We start from the raw sequence: 14,486 nt of genomic DNA, 5'->3' as shown, positions 1-14,486 counted from the left end.
CCATGTTGGCCAGGCTGGTCTTGAACTCCTGACCTCAGGTGATCCACCCGCCTTGACCTGCCAAAAGGGCAAAAGTCCTTAAGGAAGTGAACTGGGAAGTGGAAGTGAGGGAGAAATCACAGCTTTTTTTTTTTTTTTTTTTTTTTTTTTTGAGATGGAGTCTCACTCTGTCGCCCAGGCTGGAGTGCAGTGGTGCAATCTCGGCTCACTGCAAGCACCGCCTCTCGGGTTCACACCATTCTCCTGCCTCAGCCTCCCAAGTAGCTGGGACTACAGGTGCCCACCACCATGCCCAGCTAGTTTTTTGTATTTTTAGTAGAGACAGGGTTTCACCGTGTTAGCCAGGATGGTCTCGATCTCCTGACCTCGTGATCTGCCTGCCTTGGCCTCCCCAAAGTGCTGGGATTACAGGCATGAGCCACCGCGCCCAGCCCGAAATCACAGCTTTTTACCCCAGAGGCCCATGGGTGGAAACCACACATAGGGCTATGTTCTCAGTCCAAAGCTAAGGGCAGGAAAGAAGGCGTGGGCCATAGGAGCCTGAGTGACTTGGTTTGGGACGGGAGGTTGGGGGGCTTTAGAGGGGTCATGCAGGTCCTGTGTCTTGTCAGCTTCCCTGGAAAGGGGCTTGGAGGCACCAGCCATGGACCTGAAAGGATCAGGGGGTCAGGGAAAGGGTAAGTTCCAGAGGATGAGAACAGGGGGAATGGGAAGTCTTAAACACAGCTACTGGGGCCCAGCAACTTGCCATGTTAAAATGCACCCCTAGTGACTCAAAGAACCACCTGGCCAATGGCGCAGGAGGAGAGACATGACAGCTGGGCATAGTGGGAAGGCGCGGGGCCTGCACCTCCACCGGAGGAGCCACTGCTGACCTGGACCAAGGGGGCTGCTCTGTGCTCAGCTGGGGACGCCTGGGCCGACTCCTGCACTGAGGTGCTCAGGTGCTGGTTGAGAGCCCAGCTGCTGCTCTAACTTGGAGTGAACCTGGGTCAATACCAGCTCGTCTCTGGCGGGTGGGAAAGGTCTGACAACACCAACTTTGCCCTGGAAGAAGGGCAGCCTTAAAGGAAGGCCTTTGGAAGCTGGCCTGATGCTGCGGGCTTGAGGGCCTCTGTGGCCGAGCCCTGTCGTCCTGGCTCCAGCCTAGGCCTCAGCACTCCGTTTCTTCCACTGTCACCTGCTGACCAGGAATACCAGGACAAAAGGGTTTGTTCAGCTGCTTTCTTTATTAGAAACAAGTGAGATGTATTGAGCAGAACAACAATGCATTTGGTATTTCCTCCCCCACCCTGGGAATGGATGCCCCCCCCACAGCCCAATGAAAAGCCAAGACAAAAAGGTGAAGCTCCCCGGTCCCTGTTCCCAGATGTGGCACCTGCCTGCCAGCCAGTCAGTATTTTTTAATTTAATGGAATGAAATTGTCCTCAACAGCCTCCCTAGGTGCAGTCGGCTTGTGGGCCTGCCTTCATTTTGCAGCAGAGCAAAACTGAAGCCTCAGGCCTCCCCTGGTTCTGGGGAATGTGGGCCAGGCCGTCAGAAGGCTGCCTCACAGGTGGGTAGGCACTGACGGGAGGGACACTCCTGCCCCCTCCCCTGACCTAGCATCTGGTGCCCCTCCCTCTCCTAGACCACAGCTCCATGCAGCTATCCAAGGCCTTTGGGCCCTTAGGTTGGTTAAATGCTGGTCATCTCTGGGGAAAGAATTCAGGAGCACAGGGACTCCCCTGGGCTTCCGAGAGCCAGCAAGTAGGGGAGTGATACCAGTTACACGGGAGTTGTGGGGAAGGCCTGACATTTTCCATAAACCTGATGTTAAAGTAGCTGGGTGTGGGCCGGCCTTCAAATAAGACAGGAGCCTCTTCAGAAACAGGCATGTGTGGGGAAACGAGCCCTGTACAAACCTCGATCCGGAGCGGAGGCCTCCTACTCAGCTCTCTCCCTACACAGACTGGAGTCCATGGTCAAATGCAGTCAATCCAAAGGCAGGAGGTAAAGGCGTCTTTGAAACATGGCAGCTGGGAGGACTGGGTGGCGGGGGGGGGGCCAGGCCCAGGGGGCCTTCCAACAGCGGCTGCTCAAGGAGGGTTAGCGTGAAGGCTTCAGGGTCCTTCCTTTGCTTGGTTCAAGCCAGCCATGATGCCACCACACTGCAGGGCTTCTGTGGGGAGGCCCTGACCCCTGGGATGGTGCTCTCTGACCTGAAGTCCCAGAAGGGTTTGAATGAAGAACACAGGGACTACTGGGACAAAAATCAGATGAGCAGCAAGCAGCCCCCAAGCCATCCCCTGCACACCTGGGCAGGGTTCTCACCGTGAGATAAAGCAGAGTCCAAGGAGCAGGGAACCTGATTTCAGTGAGGGAGATGCCTGGGCCTTTGCCAGGAGATCTGTTTCTTCCAGAACAGCCACTGGGGCCTCACCGTTTCCATTCCATGACCTGGGTCAACCGAAACAGAGCTCACTCCAGAGATCCGCACAGCCCAAATCTCAGAGGCAGCTCAAGCTGGGACCTGGCCCAGAACAGGCCAAGACTAGGACAGGGAGCCTTTCCAAGTTCCAGGTTCCCCCAAGGTAGGAAAGACTTGGGCACTTTATTCTTTGATATCCTCAAAGGTCTGGACAGGGTGAGTCACTCTGGGACTTGAGGCGCTGTGCAACTGTTGTCTGTGAGGCTGAAAGCAAGCCCCCTGCCTCTCCGACTCCTCCCGTCTGCGGAATGCAGTGCGCATCTTGCTAAGAACAGCAGCTTCTTTGGTCTCGGTTTCTTGGAGTCAAGGAGTCAACGTCAGTCACGATTGCTGGGGCCTACAGTTTGCAGCACAGGAACAATGGGAAAAGGGAGGCCCCTGCAGGCCTCTGACGAAAATCCACCTTAGTGAAGTTGCTGGCTCTAGCAGCAATCTGCAGAGCGGGCAGCATTCCCACAGGTGGCACGGCCCCCATCCCAAGCATACGACGTCTTCTGGTTTTGGCAACTCTGCAGAATTAGCCTCTGACAAACCACACCAAAACCCACAACCTGAAACAAGCCCCTGCTGGCCTGCAGAGTGTGGCTTCGGTGAGTGGCACAGGGCTCAGCCTGGCCTCCTGGCTAAGGCTTCATTCCCGTATGAGTGGAGAGGTGACGGCAGCAAGGAAGCCCCACACGCCACACGTCATGCTACCTCCTCCCCACCACTTGCTTCTCTCTAGAGCAAAAATCACATCCAAGCCTGGAAGTGGGTTCCTGACAATTCCACAGCCCAATTCTGCCCAGGCCGCGTGGCTGAACACCACTCAAGAATGCCTACATCGACAGACATGCGGCCAGAGGCTTGATTATTTTTTGGGAAACTGGCAGCATCAACAACCATCACTACCATAAAAATCCACAAAACAGCATCAGCAAAAGTCAGACTCAGACAATGGTGATGGGAAACCATTTCTGTTGCCAAGTCCAGATCTGCCTCTAATCACCACTTCTTGCTGCCACTTGCAGGCTGTATCTTGGAAAGGGGCACAACAAGAAATGGCTAATGGGTTGGAAGGCACAGGCCAGGGGCTGGTGGCTGAAGGGGTCTGGGTATTGGCCCCATGCCACTCCTGCCCAGCCACCCTGGGGACATCAGGGTGCTGGCTCTTTGCTCTAAGATGAGCTAAGCAGGGCTTACACTGATATGGTCTCCAAAGGTCCCTGATGCTACAAGGAGGTCCAAGGGCCTCTTCAAACTGCCAGTCATCCCAGGCAGTGGAAAAGCAAAATCTCACAGGGGACTCATCCCTATAAGGTTGGCAACAGCTGGCTAAAGAGCCCTTTTGAATCAGTTGGCAGGATGACTTCCTATAGGGAGCAGGTCAAGGGGATGGAAGAAGGGACTCGATCAATGAGGTCTGCTGCTGCGGACCGTCCCATTGCTGTGTCTCAAAATGCAGGCAGGTCTGGCCCTGCAGGAAAGTCCCTGCCCAGCGTCAGCCCCAGCCAAGAGCTCCATGTGCCATCCAGTGAGATCTGAGCCTGTTCCACCTTCCCTTCCTTCTCAAAGCCAGTCATCCCAGCTGATTCAGAAGGGGAGCTGGATGCGGTTCTCCAGATCCTCTTTTTCCCCAAGATAAGTCAATGTCTCCTCTGGAGGAAACCATGACTGTGCCAACGCGTCTGTCTGCCACTGTCCTCGGGTCCTCATTCTGAGGAATGATCTGGATTCAGCTTTTCATTAAAGACCAAACATCCTTGCACATTTGGAACATGAAAGATATTTAAAATATTTATATATATATAATATATATATATACTTTTATTATTCACCCGTTAACTCCATTATATGCCAATCACGAGCTAGTTTTCAGCAGTTACATTCCCTTGATCACGGCTGCATGAAGATGTAATTAACTGGAAAACACGGAGACCAGAGACACGACCGGAGGTGACGTCACGCAGCCCACGCCATCGCAATACAATTGTCAAGTTCGCTGGCGGTTTGGTAAAGCCGGTTCAGTTCTGCTCCCTTTGCCAGGGATTCTCACGTGTGTGAAAATTGGACCAACAGTGGTGGGGTTCCATTTCCTGGTTCGAATTTTCAGTGGCTTTATCCAGAATCTCAGTGGTGACTGGTTATTGTAACACCAGTCCAACCTAGGAGAGCCAACAGGGAGAGGCAGAGCTGAGTCGACAGTGGTCCAAAGACTCTCCCACACCCCCCATCCCCGAAGTTCCGACTGGCTGGGCCCGGGGTCCACCGCTTGTGCTGTGGGAGCAGACTCACACCCAGCTGGCCCCGTGCTCAACCTCCACACCAGGGTTCACATGTCCATCAGACCTCCCAGGGAAAACTGGTCCACGCTCCAGCTCACCCCCATGTCCCCTGTGGCGCTGGGGGAGGAAGGGCTAAGAAAGTGTCATGCCAGGAAGAGGGCAGCAGCTCGGGAGAGGAAACCTCCTCAGAGACCCCGCAGCCCTACCCTCCTGGCAAACTGTGGGCAACTCAACTTCCACGGTTCCCTCAGGTGGGAAGGCCTTCCTGCTCCTGTGTGGCTCTGTCCCCTCTGCCATCCTCACACCAGTTGCTGAGAGGGGAACGCTGACCTGCTGGTCTGGCCAGCAGAGGGCAGAGGGAGGGCATTTTCTTTTCTTTCTTTCTTTTTTTTTTTTTTTTTCAGACGGAGTCTCGCTCTGTCGCCCAGGCTGGAGTGAAGTGGCGCGATCTCGGCTCACTGCAAGCTCCGCCTCCCGGGTTAACGCCATTCTCCTGCCTCAGCCTCCCGAGTAGCTGGGACTACAGGTGCCTGCCACCACGCCTGGCTAATTTTTTTTTGTAGTAGAGAAGGGGTTTCACAGTGTTAGCCAGGATGGGAGGGAGGGCATTTTCAAAGGCTCAACTCCAGGTAACAAGGACCCAGACTGCAGCTGTCTCCCCAACCCATGGCCCGGTTTCTGCTGGAGACACTGATTCCCTGGGTTGGGCAGCCTGGACTCTGGCTGCATGGTGCCCACCTTCTCTGCCCCCATGCTGGGGCATTTCCAATTGTAAAGGTAATACTGCAGGTTGCCGTCCCCTATGCCAAACTTGAGCTTCTCCAGGAAGGTTTTGTTCTCCATGAGATCCAGTGCATTGAACACATCAAACCCTTTCTGCAAAGCAGCAGGGAGAAACAAGAACAGGTGAGGACAGGTGGGGATGGCCTCCTTCCTAACCCTTTGCTGCCATTTCAAAGCTGTCCTGTGGGCAGCCACAAGAACAAGGTTCCCTCAGAAGCTCTGCTGCTTCTGCATTACTCCCCGCTCTCCAGGCGGTTCTCAGGACACTCTGGACGCCCCCTCCAGCCTGGCCTCTGCCCAGTCTCCCTCTGAGTATACACATAGGTACTCAGTGTCCAGACTGGGGCTCTTGCTATTCCTGGTTATGCCTCCCTGAAACTCTAGTCATTTCCACAGTCCTCTCTGGAGTCCAAGCCCTGAGCCCCTTCCTCTGAGAAGCTGGCTCCCATCAGCTACCTGGGGTTTGTGTTGCTTCCTTACTCCATGTATACTCCAACTCTCAGGCCCTCAGTGCACCTCATGTTATGTGACACCTGCTGTGTCGCTTGGAGACTGTGAAGATGCTTCCTAAACCTCACCAACTGGAGCAGAAGCTCTCACAGGGCAGGGACCAGCTTGCCCACAGCAGGCTGGGCTGGGTGCAGGAGGTCACCAGAAGCCACAGCGAAGCACTGACCGACGGGCTCTCCAGCCGCTGCTGGCAGTCAGACACTCCGATGACTCACCACGACAGAGAGAATCACCCCTTTCCCACGCTGGGAAAGCTGTGAGGAGAACCCGTGTCCTCCCAGGGCAGGCCTGGCTATTCAGGCTCCTTGGTGGTGCCTCCTGTGAGAATGAAACTCACTGAAATGAATCAGGAGGAGTTCAATGCCTTCACTTCGGATGCTCCTTGCTCCTTCCGAGTTTTGAGTTTCTGGCTAAAAACTGCAGGAACCCTGCCTAAGCAGAACAGGAGGTGAGGAGGACTCGGAGCCTCCCAGCCCATGGGAGGCTGCGTCCCGGGAGCTGTGCTCACCATGGCTCCACTGCCCCTTCCCCGCACATCTCCAGAGAGCCCCTGGTCTGCTCCTCACCATTTTGGCGAGGACAAGGGCGTCGCTCATGAGGTCTAGAAGAGGGGTCTGGGTGTGAACATTGTAGAAAGAATAAGCAGCTTTGAGACTCTTGTGGGTTGGATGGTTCATGATGGTGGAGGGCAGCGTATAAAAGCTCAGGAAATCCGTCACCTCTCCGTTTGAGTTCTGAAGGGAAGGCAATAAAGAGGCAATGTCAAGCATGTACAGTGGCACTGTGGCCCAGGAACAAAATGTTTTCTTTTGCTCTGCCTTCAGGCAGCTCTGCCCCTCTAGATAAACAGGTGGAAACTGCAACAGGACATGTGGGGAGGAGGAGGGATGTTGGCTCAGGGCACTTGAGGACAGAGCCGTGATCGTAGACTGAAACTGCCAAACCTCTTTCCCAGCAGGGGCACCACCAGGGACCTCTTCTTGCAGTTCACATCCCCCCTAGACTGTGTCTCCTACGTCTGGTCAGCACTGGGTTAAGTTGGGACAGGCAGGGAATTGCAGGCTTTCCTGAAGGATTAAGGGGGGCTCAGTTCTCTCTATTCTGTGTTATCAAAGTGGGGCAGAGGGGGAGAAGGGCTCAAGCCAGATCCAAAGATATCTTTTCAGCAAATTCAAGCACCAACTCCTTGTTTTTAGGGAGGACCAAACACGGATGGTCAAGGAAGTCTAGGGTGCCAACACTCAAGCCCTGGGAACCCGGCCACTCAGGGGGATGCCTCTCTGGGAACGCATTAGAGGCCTGGAACACCACTCCCTGACTCACCTCCACCACGAAAGTGTCGATGATATTCTCCTGGGGGTAGAACCAGTGCTCCACCTCCTCCTGGCTCATGACGGGCGTAAGGTGAAATTGCTTCAAGTACCTGGTGAGGAGCTGGTGCACTACTGGAATGTCCTTTGTTTCCATTGGTCGCAGCCCAGCTGTCTTGGGAGTCTGGAAGCAAGACAGAAGAGATGGAGTGAGATGAGCTGATCACCCTGGGTCTATCCATGGTGAGGATAGATCAGGCCCTCAAGAGAGAATCCCTGGTCATTTGGAGGCTCCCTGCACCCCCGTGCATCTCTCCTCAGGCACAGGGCCTGCCTCTTCCATATCTTCTGGCCCTTTCCCTCCTAGTCCAGGAGGACTCAGGCTGCTGCATCAATCAATCATCCACATGGCCCCAGACTGACTTCCTAAGAAAACACAACCCTTCATGCTCCACCCTTGTTTCAAACTCCCCGCCCCAGAGCACAAGACTTTCTACCCTTGGGCCAGGGTGGCCTTTCTAGCTGTACCTTCTGCCCATGCAGCCCAGCGGTCCTCACAGGCTTCTTTCTTACTGAACTGTGACTGATGCCATCCCATACTCACTGCTCGCTCTCTGCTAGACTTAGAGCACTTCACAGACCCCAGGGCCTAGCCAGGGTCTGCCCGCCCAGACACTGTTACACCAGTACTTCCCAGAGAGCCATGGCTGCAAGTTAAATGCAGAAGAAAAGCAGCATACTCCCAGGATTTCATCCCCAGTCAGCGTCCCACCTGGCAGCTGCTTTTGCTAGAAAAATGCTTCAGTGGAATGAAACCATATGATGCTGTGGTGCAAATACCGGGCTGGTAGAACATCCCCAGAGGCTCAGATACACAAAGGTGGGCTTGGGGCAATCTGCAAACAGGGTGGTGTCACAGTTTACAGGCCTCAGTCAGTGCCTGACACAATGCTTCCCAGTGCAAGAACTGCTTTTAAAACTTCAGTTCTAGAACCTCCAGCCTCTAAAATTCCTTGCTAAATCCTCGTCTCTCTAGGGAACACTCACTGACCTCATTCTACATGGCAGCTCCCATAATGATACCTCAAATCCTGGACTGAAAACACAGCCATGCTGGGGTTTCCACCCCGATATGGGTGAGGCAGTCTTCTGGCTGCCGCAGCACTCTAAGAATGCTCTCTGCCCGCCTGCCCACCGGCCTAGAACGCAGGGCAGATTTGTCATGAGAACAGAAGGCAGAAGACACATACCACAGTCCCCCAAACCTGTGCTTTTGGCAGTGTCTGACGGTACTGCAGCAGCCTCTCAAGATGGGACACTAATGACCTCAATCCGTTGGTGGATTAGCCTGATTTCAGAGTGATCAATCCTGTTTAGAGGCTGAGAAGTCCAGGCAGGCAGCCCTCACGTCAGCAGGAACTCAGTAACTGTGTGGACTGATGGCCAACCAGAAGCACTTCGAGGAAAAAGAAGGGATTTTCCTCTTTTTTTTTTTTTTTGAGACGGAGTCTTGCTCTGTCGCTGGGCTGGAGTGCAGTGGTGCGATCTCGGCTCACTGCAACCTCTGCCTCCCAGGTTCAAGTGATTCTCCTGCCTCAGCCTCTCAAGTAGCTGGGACTACAGGCACGTACCACACCCAGCTAATTTTTGTTTTTAGTAGAGACAGGGTTTCACCATGTTGGCAGTGAATCTCTTGACCTCATGATCTGCCCGCCTCAGCCTCCCAAAGTACTGGGATTCCAGGCGTGAGCCACCGCCCGGCCGGAGAAGGGATTTTAAGAATCCCTACTGGGATGGGCAAGGTGGCTCACACCTGGAATCCCAGCACTTTGAGAGGCTGGAGGTAGGTGGATCACTTGAGCCCAGGAGTTCAGATGAGCCTGGGCAATATGGCAAAACCCTGTTTCTTTGTTTTCTTTTGTTTTGAGATGGAATCCCGCTCTGTCGCCTAGGCTGGAGTGCAGTGGTGCGTTCTCGGCTCACTACAAGCTCCACCACCTCGGTTCATGCCATTCTCCTGCCTCAGCCTCCTGAGTAGCTGGGACTACAGGCGCCTGCCACCCCATGACCGGCTAATTTTTTGTATTTTTACTAGAGATGGAGTTTCACCGTGTTAGCCAGGATGGTCTCGCTCTCCTGACCTTGTGATCTGCCCACCTCAGCATCCCAAAGTGCTGGGATTACAGGCGTGAGCCACCGTGCCCAGCAGCAAAACCCCGTTTCTATAGAAACAAAAATTAGCTGGGCATGGTGGCGAACGCCTGTAGTCCCAGCTACTTGGGAGGCTGAGGTGGGAGAATCACTTGAGTCTGGGAGGTCAAGGCTGCAGTGAGCTGTGACTGCCACTGCACTCCAGCCTGGGCAACAGAGACCGACCCTGTCTCAAAAAAAAAAAAGACTCCCTACCTGAAGCCAGCCACAGTTGGAGCATTTGTTTCTTTGGGAAACTAGGAAAACTGAGACCCAGAAGAGAAAAGCAGCTCACTTTAAAGCTGCCCAGTCCTTCAGTGCCAAATCTGGGTAGGGAAATTGGGATTAGAAATCAGGGCTTCCCTCACAAGCTCAGGTCACCCCTCACCTGGCCTGGCAGAGGGGTGCCACAGACCCTCGAGTGCATCTGCGCAGGGCTTTGGAACACGCTGCCATGTGTGTGAAGGTTCACTAAGTGGATCCATCATTCTATTTAAGCTTTACTTAGGCTAAAATTACAGGGAATAGGTGTTCTCTGAGCCTTTCAACAGATGGCAGAGAAGCTAGTCCAGGCACAGGCTCAGAGGAACTGAGAAAGTTAAACTAAAATAAAATCCTGCTGCAGATAACAGAAATAGAAAGTCCAGGAAATCTGAAGACTATGGGCTGGTTCACTTTTCCGGAAGGAGAAAGCCCCTCTCCACCCAGAGCCCTTCTCTCCTGCTGACAGCCAGGCTCTCCTTGCCCTCTCTCTGTTCTCTGTCCACCACCCGGGGCACCACTGGCCTCTGGCAGTCGGTAGAGCTTCATGGTGCGCTGCATGGTCATATTTCTGCTCAGGTGGGAGAACTTCACTTCAATCAGCTTCCGTGGGTTTAGGGACCGATGCCAATACCTGTGGGGACACAAATGTCCTGTCCTCAGGGTTCTGGCCAATCCCTATTACAAGGACAATGGCAGGGAGACCCCAGCTGGCCAGCAGGTGGCGTGAGAGACACATCAGGTGCCTCCGGAGCCAGTGGTGTCACCCTGCTCTCCAGCCTCCCCCCAGTGAGTGCTGCCAAAGCTCCTCCTAGATCTTCTTTCTATTTTTCTTGCTCAATTTCCAAAACTATTCCTTTGCTACAGCGGTTGTCTGGAGAGAGCAATCCTCACTCCTAGAATCAAGTCAACGGAAAAGGGCTATAGTCATGCCCAGAAGATGATGGCAGAGGCACTCACCCTCCTCCCTACTCTTCTGCCTTCACACCTGGTGTTTTTACTTTTAAAGTTCTCTAGGGAGAGATTATTCAATTGTTTCAAACAACTTTCTAAGGCAGAGGTTGCCCTTAGATCACATAGCAGACTTGCTCTATTTGGTGCACACAATGTTCAAAACAAATTGAGCCAACCATGTAAAATTTTAGGACATTTCCCATAAAAATCCAGATTTGAGCTCATCCCTAAAAACAAACACAAACCATCAGTACCGCCCCCCACCATCTCCAAATAGCAGCAGCCAGCAGACACCAAGAGCCCTCCAGACAAGGTAGGGACAGACTTGCCAGTCTGCCATCCCTACAACCCTCCTGCCCTCTCCACACTCCCAATCTGGCTCCTGCAGGCACCAGGTGCCCGCCTTACCAGATACTCCAGAGGTGGGACGCTAAAGGCGGAGCTGTGACTCACAGTGGCCCATGCTCCTCAAGTAGAGTGCAGACACCAGTATTTTAAAGGACTTACAGGAAGACAGTTTTACCTGCAGGTGCCAACGGGCTTTGGTAGTACCACCCCGGCAGTGTAAACAGCTTGGAAGATGCCCTCCAGGTGAACCCGCCTGGTAATCTCACGGATCAGGACTGGAGCCACCCTCTTGGAACGCAGCTTCTTGTGGACACACAGGAAGTTGATCTCCACCATCTTCTTCTCTCTAAGAGGGGAAACATCCAGGTGACAAGGTTTTTAACAGGGAAGGGAATGGTGATCCCCTCAAGCACGTGCAGCCACACCTGGAAGGACCAGGTCTGCAGCACAGGTGTGCTTTTAGCTGCCACCTGCACTCAGTACTGGGACTCCCCACCACGCTCCACCAGGCCAGGAGCCTGCCTCACTTCAACAGAGTCTATTTCCAAAGGAAGGTGGGACTCAAGCAAACGCCTTTATTTGAAGGCACCACCAGCATCTCCCTGACGAATCCCTAGGAGTCGGCTGGGGAATCCCACCGTTAGCATGCAGGGAAGCAGCACAGGGAACCCGTGGGGCAGGTCAAGGCAATTCTAGGGTTTCAAGGTTCTGATTCCCTCAATAACACAGCTGATAAGCCCTGAAGACTGTGGCAGGCAGATGGTTTGGACACTTCCAGGGAAAATGAAGAGCAGAGATCACAGGCCCCAAGGACTATCTGAATCTGGGTCACACTGGCTCTGGCCCATTTCTGCTGCTGTTCAAGTGCTTCCATGTGTGACTGGTACAGGCATTCAAAAATGAGCCTCTGATTAGCCAGGTATGGTGGTGCATGCCTGTAATCCCAGCTACTTGGGAGGCTGAGGCAGGAGAATTGTTTGAACCCTGGAGGTGGAGGTTGCAGTGAACCAAGATTTGCACCACTGCACTCCAGCCTGGGCAACACAGTGAGACTAAAAAAAGCCTCTGGCCAGGCACGGTGGCTCACGCCTATAATCCCAGCACTCTTGGGAGAGAGAGGTGAGTGGATCGCTTGAGCTCAGGAGTTTGAGACCAGCGCGGGCAACATAGCAAGACCTTGCCTCTATAAAATTTACAAAATAATAAAAACAAGCCTCTGCTGAGCAGGCACACCAGGTCTCAGGCTGGGCTCCTTCCAACCTGGGCCACGAACAAGGGAGCCAACTGGGACTCTGAGCAGAACAGGTGGTTCTTAAGATGAATCTGCAGTCCCAGCAGCTGGGCGTCCTCCCTTCCTGAGACTGTCCCTCTTTCTTTAATGGGGCACATTGTTCAGCCTTTTTCTCCTCCCTCCCAGACCAAGCAGGATGGCGGTGTTGTGGGGGTTGGGGGTAGGTGCTGGTGCTTACGTGTCATAGATATGGATGTTTGCTGGGATGGCGCTAATAAACCCAACCAATTTCCGACTTGAGACCACTCGAACCCCGCAGTGCCACTGGGGGAGCCAGCCGGGTGGCCGGAGAGCCCTGGAAAAGAGAGGCTGGGGTTGTTGTGCTGCTTGCCAGCAGGCTGGACAAGCTGTTTGGGTTCCACAGTCAAATTTGGTTTTGACCTGGTGCTACCACCTCCCTGGGGGTTAACAGCTGAATTCTCTTTAGGGCCAAGCCCTCCTGGACACACAGAATCGAGCCATCACCATTTCTGGCTACTCATCCCACTTGGCCTAGTTACTCATCCAACCCAAGGTTATCATACTGAGGATTTCATGCCTGATCCAATTTCTGTGTGTTCATTATGACAGCTTGAACCAAGGGACTGGCATCTTTGGTTCAAAGGACGGTGGGTCCCGTGGTTGAGAGCTGATTGTGGCAACCCTGGAGCTCTGGTCTCCGTCTCCCTCCTTCTGGTGCAAATTCTTCCTTCCCTTTCAGGTAGTCCCTCTCTATTTCGGCCCATGCCTCTCTCTTCCTGGATATTAAACGTGGCCTGGGCAGGTGGATGGCTCAGCCAGGAAAGGCTATACAACTGAGCATGCTCAGGAACTAGATAGAAAATGTGCCTTCTTTTCTTTCAGTCTTAGTAGGTCTCATGCGCTTTCCTTTCTTATATAAAGTCACCAGACAATGAATACCTCTTCCCTGGGTACCAACTCTACGAAGGTCTCCCTCACCCAGTCAATTGTCTTAAACAAGGCTGCAATTCTAAGCGCCAGTGAAAGCAAGTCTCCTTCAGATGCAGGAACTCAAAAATGACACACTAATTTGCCATTCAAAGGTTGGCCCCTGGCAGGGATGAAAACTCTGGTGCCCTGTGGTGGTTCTGCTCTACACCTTGCCCTCAAGAACCTCAAGAAAGCCCCTACAACTTACCACAAAAGAAACTCTGGGGAATAATCAAACCGGAACATGTTGTCATCATCTTCCACATAGTTCTCATTCAGGAGGGTGTATAGTTCTTTCAGCTGTGAAGAAATAAGCAGCTCACTTGGAGGTATTCTGCCAGGAAGGAGACCCACTCCAATACCCTGGGGCTCTAGGCTTTTCAGAAGGATGAAGCAAACCACCAAAAACGACGTGGAGTCTCACAAATCCCTCTGCCCCCTGGCATGGTAGGAACTCTTGGAGCAAGCACCCTAGTTAGAGTAGAAAACGGAGCCATCACGTAGCAGAGTGGCAGACCGAGAATGCCACCTAACCAACCACTTCATCATTCTGCGCCATCAACAGGGGAGAGCCACTGGTCTCGACTTCTGTGAAGTGCTGTGCAGGGATGACTCTCAAAGCTAGTCAAGAAATTACTCCACGGAGAGTCACTGCTATTTCCCATATTGTCTCATTTTTACCATCTGGCTCAAAGAAAGGCCTTTTTTTCCTTTCTTTTCGAGATATGGTCTCACTCTGTTACTCAGGCCAGAGTGCACTGGTGTGAACATGGCTCACTGCAGCCTCCAACTCCTGGGATCAAGCGATCCTCCTACTTCAGCCTCCTGGGTAGCTGAGACTACTGGTGCATACTACCATGCCAGGCTAATTATTATTATTTTTTCTTTTGTAGGGGGGGCAGTCTCACTATATTGACCAGGCTGATTGATTTTGAACTCCTGGGCTCAAGCGATCTTCCCACCTTAGACTCCCAAATTGTTGGGATTACAGGTGTGAGCCACCACACCTAGCCACAAAGGCCTTTTTCTGCCTTCTCAGCTATCTCCATCTGCTGGCCCAACTTTGGTACTAAAAAATTCTGTTGGCCAGGTGTGGTGGCTCAAGTCTGTAATCCCAGCACTTCGGGAGGGCAGATCACCTGAGGTCAGAAGTTCAAGACCAGCCTGGCCAATG

General features: G+C 53.2%; 1 protein-coding gene across 5 annotated transcripts in view; it reads right to left on the bottom strand.

The window, feature by feature from the left end:
- Window positions 1-1,210: 1,210 nt before the first annotated feature.
- NMT1 (N-myristoyltransferase 1) overlaps window positions 1,211-14,486 on the bottom strand; it is a 48,444-nt gene continuing 35,168 nt past the window's right edge. The window contains exons 5-14 of one of the 5 annotated variants that reach the window (XR_013406932.1): window positions 13,521-13,612; window positions 12,561-12,677; window positions 11,267-11,437; window positions 10,315-10,423; window positions 7,352-7,522; window positions 6,595-6,762; window positions 5,474-5,611; window positions 4,276-4,615; window positions 2,315-2,808; window positions 1,211-2,202 (exon numbers count right to left, since the gene is read on the bottom strand). Coding sequence is in view for 1 of the 5 variants with exons in the window: in XM_015119901.3 (XP_014975387.1) it covers window positions 4,595-4,615; window positions 5,474-5,611; window positions 6,595-6,762; window positions 7,352-7,522; window positions 10,315-10,423; window positions 11,267-11,437; window positions 12,561-12,677; window positions 13,521-13,612 (987 nt within the window). In the remaining 4 variants the exon portion in view is untranslated. Of the gene's footprint in view, window positions 2,809-4,259; window positions 4,616-5,473; window positions 5,612-6,594; window positions 6,763-7,351; window positions 7,523-10,314; window positions 10,424-11,266; window positions 11,438-12,560; window positions 12,678-13,520; window positions 13,613-14,486 lie in introns of those variants that run through there. The other 4 variants (XR_013406933.1, XR_013406931.1, XR_013406930.1 and 1 more) reach the window with 4 other exon arrangements.

The sequence above is a fragment of the Macaca mulatta genome, chromosome 16 (genome assembly GCF_049350105.2).
Source record: "Macaca mulatta isolate MMU2019108-1 chromosome 16, T2T-MMU8v2.0, whole genome shotgun sequence".
NCBI lineage: Eukaryota > Metazoa > Chordata > Mammalia > Primates > Cercopithecidae > Macaca > Macaca mulatta.
The sequence above is the reverse complement of the archived record's forward strand: the minus strand, read 5'-3'. Positions and strand labels throughout refer to the sequence as shown.